The following is a 7,821-nucleotide window of genomic DNA, read 5'->3' as shown; positions in this document are numbered from 1 at the left end:
TTTAATGTTTACTTTTCAATCTTGCTTATGTTCAATTGTTTCGAAGAATTGGCATTGCCCTGCGTTTGAAGAGGCTGAAGTGTTGTTAGACGCATCTCTAGCCACAAAAATCAAAATCTTGTATTGTTGGTTCGTTGGTTCACTCCGTCAAAAGAGTACGCCATTGATTCCGTCTCTCTCTCTCTCTCTCATTATATATATATATATATATATATATATATATATATATATATATATATATATATATATATATATATATATATATATATATATATATATAATGAGAGAAGTAAGAAGAGATAACAATATGCTAGAAAAGATGGGTCCATGTCTGCATCAACAAGAGAACACATAAACATTTTTAGGACAACTAAAAAACAAACATTTTGCAGAACATCTAAACAGCCCAAGAGGCCAGAAAGAGCTAAGTAATTGTCAAAAGTAACTAGTTAAACGTGTAATACAAATTTAAATAATACAAGAACAAAACCCTAATGCCAAAAGTAGGTAAGAGTGAGTCATCATTACTTAACATTATTACTCCAAATTACAAGGTCAACAAAATTGTGACAACAACTCGTCACTCTATTTCATACGATATTTAACTTATAATGATTTGTATTTGAATTTTGTGTTTGTGTGATGTTATATCATTCTTTCATAACCACAAGGGTGCATACCACTCCACAAAACCTGTACGTTTTTAGTGTATTCATTTTTACACTGCATTTCAAGATAATATCCTACTGCAATCAATATTATTCAGAGAATTAAAAAACTTATATAAAAATATTAAAGTTGTGAAAATGATATGTACAAGTTAAGTTAGATGAATATATGGATATGGATATGAATGGTAGGGAGGAATGATACATACATGATACATGTTCGTTCCTAAGGAATCTACACCAAAAAATTATCAACCATGTGTTGTATGACGTCTGCCCCATCAGAATTCATCCATGGGGTATTTACCTGCCAGTGCCAATAATTAAACACACAAACAAAAGGATTCAGAAACGTGTCAGTTAGTTGATATTTTGTTCCTCATATTTGAGTTTGTGAGCAAACTTTTTAGGCTATTTTCCATAATGGGGACACAGAGGGCGTTTACGTTATGTTTTGTAGTCATAGTTGAATGCGTGTTCTGTATTGTCATGTCAATAGGGAGTCATTTGGTTTATAAAATAGAATGTTTTTGAAAAAAAATGATATTATAATCTGTTCTGCGTTAGGTTGGGAAGAATTATGACATGGATTTCAATGATAAAAGTTATAAATTTTTATCCAATCATTTTTTTTGTTTATAGTGTATTATAAATAACTGAATTTATTATTTTTTATTGTTATCGTATGTCACGCCCTATATATTTATTTATATTGTTATATTGTATTGTAGTGAAAAGAAACAAAGATGTATAGACAATTTTTTTCTTTTTTACCTTTTTGAGTTGAAAGAGTTTATCTTCGTCAAATTTCAATACCTAATTTGGTCGTTCATTCCAGGAAGAAAGTAATCCTTTTGGATTTGGTTAAAAAAAGAATCCTTTTGCTTTTCCATAACTTTTACCTTTTTGGTCAATGGGTGAAATCACCATTTTCAAGATTAAAGAAAACCACTAGTCTTTTTCGTTTTTTTTTTTTTTTTTTGAAACATACTATATTTGATATGTTTAAACTCTATCAAAACAGTTGAAACATCCATGAAAAGATTCAAAGACCGATTATTTTCCTCTACATAGAGATAGACATCAGGACATGGGTTTATTATATATGGAAGATTGGATTTAATAAATTATACCCCACCCAGAAATTTTATTTTAAGTTTGAACAACAACAATAATAATAATAATAATAATAATAATCATAAAGAAAGAGATTGAAATGTAAAAAAAACATATGGGCAGGGGGTGTGATGCTTGCCTGGATTGTATTGTGTGCAAGGTATCTTTGCTTACTTCCTTTAAAGCTGACATCAACCCGTTCCCAGCTTATTTTACTCAATCCCTTAATCATCATTTCTGCATTTTTAATTGACGGTGTTAGAATTCAGAAGTCAGCAGTTGAATAATGAATCGGTACCTTCCATGGTGGCAGTGGCAGTGGGTTTTGGGCTGTGGGTTTTGGGCTGTTGGTCAAGAGAGGTTTCTTGTTTTGTGATATTTTCTGCATCTTCCTTGAGAACATGTGGATATCTACCACTTCTCACAAGATTTTTCATCTATAAAATAAAAACTAGTGAGATTAATTAATTACCCTATACCCAGTGGTAGTAGTAGTATTATTTTTTTTTTAACCTTAGGCAGCTGAATCTGATTACGGATTGACGATGTGCTCCATCCCACAAGATCTATTTCAAGTGTTTGAGTTAAGGAAAAAAACCATCCAAAACTTAACGGTAGATTTTTTTCAGGAAAAAATAATTAGGATACGGTCAGAATGGACATTTGCGTAAACAACACGGCGTTTGAAGGACTGCAGTGCGGATCTACAAAATAAAAGCACAAATTCATACAAACAGATCTCCAAATTCTCCTTCTTTTCTACTGTGTTTAGCTGAATGTCAAGGGATCTCATGAAAAGACTTACATGAACTTTAGGTCTTCTGAATCATTGGCCATCTGAACCAAAAGAGGGGTCTGTCCATTAGCCTTGTCTTTCAAATATAGATGTCTTCCTGTTCTTCTAACCACCACCGAACTGTGGTACCCTACTTTCTCAAGGCCTCTAACTCCACAGAACATTGGGACCTGAAACCACTAACAATTCCATCAACTGTTTCCAAATAAACTCATAATCGCTCAATTTACAAACCTGTCTATGTCCTCTTGAACCAAGGTGTGGAGTCGCAACTGTAATAAAGTTAATAGCCTCAATTCCAGCAATTTTCCCAGATCTGTCTTGGTATGTTTGATTCTGTGTGTAGAGCTTAGCAATAGCATATCTTGATATTAGGCCACCAAGTGAGTGACCTATAAATGAAATCTTTTCAACATTAGGATTGCGTGCTATCACAGATATCACCTGCAACCAAAACCACCACTTTTACTTCAAACTACAATGCTGTCATTGCCATAGCACAAATGAATGTACAAATAAATATTTTTTTAGGTCTTGCATTTAACCCTAAAAAACAAGGAGGATACTCGCCTCATCTGCTAATCTGCTTCCCATCACATCAATTCCATCAAGTGTTGCTAGTGCAGAGTTACGTCTGCTGCCTGTAGAGCATATCCATACACAAGATATAGTATGGAAAATAAAAATGCTAATACCAATAATACAAGCAACCTTCAACGACACGTTTAAACAAGACTAATTCTTGTGATTTTCTTTTTCTCAGCTTCCAGTAATGTTATTGTTAACATCAAGTTCATAAATATTTGGTATGCACAACCGAGAAATATCTTTTGAAACTTACAGTGAACAATAAGATCGTTGGGATACTTCTTTAAGAATTGTTTTGCAGCAAATCTCCAATTCCGAGCACTGCAGGATTAGGGTTAGGATTGGAGAAAATCATGAATGTTTCCACAGATTAATTTGAAATGCCAAGTAGTTCGTTAACTAGTTTTGAGCAGGTTCTAAAGTCAAAGCACAAAAGCGTGCTTCTATTTTTAGGATTAGTGTGCAATTAGCCATAATAGATTAGATAAGCACTAACCTGCCAATTAGGCCATTGACCATAACAACTAGGTGAGTCGGACAATGATCTTTATCTGCGACTGTGGAAGCCGATTCCATATCGACGTTACCGTGGCTGTCGACTGCCTCAATCGTCGGGTGTCCATAGTCCGATGATCTGAAACAACTTAATTTCTTCATAATCAATGATTTGCTGCTTCTCTTATTCTTCTTCTTCTTCGTAATACCATTTAAGTCAGCATCTTCTTTCAAATTGGTCTGCAGCTCCATTGATTTCTATAACGAAATGAATGCAATCAGCTTTGTAGTGGGGTTAATTAGGAGTTGGGAGGTTGTTAGTGGTGGTCAGTTATGGCGGACCGCTGTGGACCTACGAAAGCCGACGTTATTTGACGGGTGGTATTTGAAAATTGAAATTACTATTTTGGGGGTGACGTAAACAGAAACTGTTCATTGGTGTTTCTGGAAAAGGGTATGAATTTTGGCGCCACCCCTTTGGACTGCGGAGGAAGGTGGCTTGACATGTCAGTTTCTAGAAAGGGACTACAGATGCATTAGAATTAGGTAAAGAATCCGTGTTTTTGGTCACATGGACCGGGGACATACGCAATGACTAAAAGTCTAAAATGTTTCCTCAGGGTTATCTTGATATCAAGATGTGCTTTATGTTTTATGATAGGATGAGAATATGGGTGTAAACTGACTTGAGGTAGCCCAGGGTATTTATGTTCTGTAATGAGATGAGAATATGGGTGTAATCGACTTGAGGTATATAGGACCCAAAAAGTTTTGTCATGAGTTTGAGTTAAACAAGTTCGATTCGAACTCATCTGAACTTTCATGCTCATCTATTAAACTAGCTCGACACTAAACTAGACTAAACTGTTGGAAATAAGTATTAAATGTTATAACCTAATTGATATAACTTTGGAATAATAAGAAAATCCTTTATTTTTGGTAGCCAAAATAGCTAGAAAAAGAATTAAGAAATGAGATAATTAGTTAATTGATTTATTACAAGTTAATAAACTAGTTAGAAACTAATTAGAAATTAATCGAAATTAATAGGGTTAATGTCACTAGCACAATGAATTTATGTGTTTTATCCGACTTGATTAATTATGTTTTTTTTTCTTGCGCAATAGGTCATTTAATTTTTACTTTACATGTCAATTAAGTCATTATCTTAGTTTTTAACCATTCATCCGTCAACCAGTTATCTAAATTACACAAATGGCCCTTATGATTTAAATTTCTTTCGTGATGGGTCCCTTACCAGCTATTAAATTACACGACCAAAATTGCCACATTTATGAAACTCTGGAGACCAAAGTATAACATTCTCATCATCTTCCTCTGATCCTTTTATTATGTAGTTCTTAAATATCTTCAGTGGTTCAAGGTTTGGAATCTCTAGTAGTAAGAGTAGTGTTAGTATAAATTTGCAACCCAATGGTACAACTTAGGGCTGAACATGGTACTGTACCAGTTGATTTTTACTCAAACCGTATACCATACCAACTATAGTTGGTATAAATTTTTTGCTACCAGTACCGTACCAACTATAGTTGGTACCAACTTGTTTGGCTACCAACAAGTTTGGTTGGTACAAATTGGTAATGGTATATTACCAACTTTGTTCTAACTTTCAATTGTATAAGTTAAAGACTAGTAACGTTATGGGACACTTTTCTCGTCTAGTAATATAAATTAGTAAATTAACTATTCTAGTTACTAAAAGAAATTAGTAAGTAACTTTTCAGTTTTTTAATCTAATGTGGTAATAACTATTGAATAAATCTAATGTCTAATATCATACTTTTTAAAATCATAAACAGTAAACACTTGACATTTAAAAATATGATTTCGATTATATATATATATATGAATTGGTTGGTACGGTAATACCGTGGTATTTAAAATTTAATACCATTACCGTACCAAGTTTACTGAATTGGTATAGTACTACCAACCAAACATGTTGGCTACCAAATATATTGGTAACCAACTTTCTTGGTTCGGTTGGTAACATGTTGGTTGGTTCTTCATGGTACATATTTGACAGCCCTAGTACAACTAGTTCTTCTGATTTTAATCGGAGTATTACATCCCAATTCTCTTCAATTTGCCTTTCCTTTTCAATTCAAATTCTACATAATCGAATCAAAATTCCACGGTTTCTACTTCCAGTTCTAAAGGTATTGTTTATGGATCTAGATGTGTAAATAGTGAAGCAACGACAGTTAATAATGATCCGCCAATTGCTCCAAATTAAACATGAATTGGAGGTGTCTGTGATAAATCCATGAAGACAAATTAGAAAATGATTAGGACTCCTCCATCTCAATTTGTTTCAAATTAGACAATTAAGGTACTTAATGGTGGAAGAAGTTTTAAATTCATATCAAGAGACCTTAGCTATGTTACAAGATCAACAAAAGAACTTAAGGTACGATGTTAAATTAGGGCACCAAAGATTCGATCAAGCTAAACAAAAACTCAAATCAATCAAACCGATTATAATCTTGAATTAGATCTAGAACAAGAACTTGAAATCAGAAACATATCAAATCAAAGCTTGGAAGGTGTATCGAAGAATCCACAAATAATTATAATATTACTTGATACGACTGATACGCTTTTCAACTTGGTGATCACTTCAGAATCCTCGATTTCATCCCATATTATTCTTGTAGACATGTTAAGAAAACTAGCAGATGATCTTCAAATGTAGATTCAAAAAAGGGAAGACGATATTCAAACACGAGCTCAAAATTTTGAAGACGATCTACAAGGATACTAAAAAGAAATTGAGCGAAGAACAAAAAATAAACTAATGATTAAAACTAAAGTTGAGACTTGTTCAAGAAAACATACCTTGTGAAGATGACACCACCATTGATGAAGAAGCTCAAGCTTTTTCTGCAATGGATATGTTTCTTGATGAGAATGTTACACTTCGGTCCCCATAATTTTGTAAATATCTCAGTTTGGGTTGTGTAATTTAAACCATGGTTGGTAAGGGATCCACCATGAAAGAAATTTATATCACATGGCCATTCATGTAATTTAGATAACTGGTTAACGGATGAATGGTAAAAAAACTAATGATAATGGATTAATTGACGTGTATAGTAAAAGTTATATGACCTATTGCACCAGAAAAAAAAACATAATTGGTTAAGTCGGACAAAACACATAAGTTCATTGTGCTAAAGTGACATTTTTCCAAATTAATAAGAATTAATATGAGATTAATTAGAATTAACCTGGAGGCACAAAGACCAAATGTGAATTGTTCAATATTTGAACAATGTTATATGGTGTGGACGGTTTTGAGGGCTCTTAGGAGGCTTCCAGAATCAATTCAAGTAAAAGATAAGAAAAAGATTTGAATCATGATTAAATCTTAATATTTAATTGATTCAAATTAGGGTTACATCTGCTAATCACCACAACAATATAAAGACCCATCTATTTCTTCATATTTTCATGTGATTCCAACCTCTTAAAAGCAAGGTTATCAAAAACACGATTTTGATCATAGAATCGCACAATTCTATGATCCTACATATGTGTTTCGATTTTGATCTTAGTAAACTCATTTTTACGTAGAAATGGAATCAAATTGTAAAATTGGATCATAAAATCATAAAACTAGGATTGTCAATCAACCATGCAATAACACTGAGAAAATCGTTTTTCGTATCGTTTATCCTTTCTCTCTCTTTCTCTCTCTCTCTCTCTCTCTAAAAGTTTCTAGTTTTAGTCTTTTAGGTATAACTCATTAGAGGCATTCCTATTTTGGCTGCTAGAACTTCCAATAACAACACAATTGTTTGTGATCTTCAAATGGATACAAGAATATACTATTATACTTAATAGGTTGGTAATTTATCTTTTTTGTTAGTTTGTTTTCATAGTTTTGAAAGTATGTTATCAATAGTAAAACCTAGATGTAGGGTGCACGTACATTTACGATTCTTTTTAAATGCTTATGTTGCCTAAATAAGTGCAAAGATGCATAGAAAGCCCAATATAGTATCACAACAATTAGGTTTTTGTTATGAGTGTTAAAATTAAAATTGAAAAAAAAATAGAAGAAACATGTTTAATCGCAGGATGTGGTGCGCCTTACATGATTCTTTAGATTTCTAGTTTCTAGCTAAAATTTTG

The 7,821-nt window shown here is 32.8% G+C and overlaps 1 protein-coding gene across 1 annotated transcript; it reads right to left on the bottom strand.

Moving 5' to 3' along the window:
* Window positions 1–249: 249 nt before the first annotated feature.
* Window positions 250–4,311, bottom strand: LOC145017892 (lipid droplet phospholipase 1-like). The gene is made up of 11 exons (XM_078975845.1): window positions 3,665–4,311; window positions 3,422–3,489; window positions 3,151–3,221; window positions 2,815–3,024; window positions 2,590–2,750; window positions 2,433–2,488; window positions 2,298–2,350; window positions 2,083–2,221; window positions 1,924–2,021; window positions 878–975; window positions 250–331 (listed from the first exon to the last, which is right to left on the bottom strand). The coding sequence occupies exons 1-10, from the start codon at window positions 3,913–3,915 to the stop codon at window positions 904–906; spliced, it is 1,179 nt and encodes a 392-aa protein (XP_078831971.1). The 5' UTR covers window positions 3,916–4,311; the 3' UTR covers window positions 250–331; window positions 878–903.
* Window positions 4,312–7,821: the final 3,510 nt, after the last annotated feature.

This window comes from Lactuca saligna, chromosome 9 (assembly GCF_052625555.1).
Source record: "Lactuca saligna cultivar CGN05327 chromosome 9, ASM5262555v1, whole genome shotgun sequence".
In the NCBI taxonomy this organism is placed as follows: domain Eukaryota; kingdom Viridiplantae; phylum Streptophyta; class Magnoliopsida; order Asterales; family Asteraceae; genus Lactuca; species Lactuca saligna.
The sequence above is the reverse complement of the archived record's forward strand: the minus strand, read 5'-3'. Positions and strand labels throughout refer to the sequence as shown.

Bases quoted from the DNA above. Each gene is read 5' to 3' on its own strand.
- LOC145017892 (XM_078975845.1), bottom strand. From the start codon at position 3,915: ATGGAGCTGCAGACCAATTTGAAAGAAGATGCTGACTTAAATGGTATT. The intron at 3,490-3,664 runs GTTAGTGCTTAT...CTAATCCTGCAG, and splicing joins GTCAATGGCCTAATTGGCAG to TGCTCGGAATTGGAGATTTG. The intron at 976-1,923 runs GCAAGCATCACA...TGGCACTGGCAG, and splicing joins TTGCACACAATACAATCCAG to GTAAATACCCCATGGATGAA.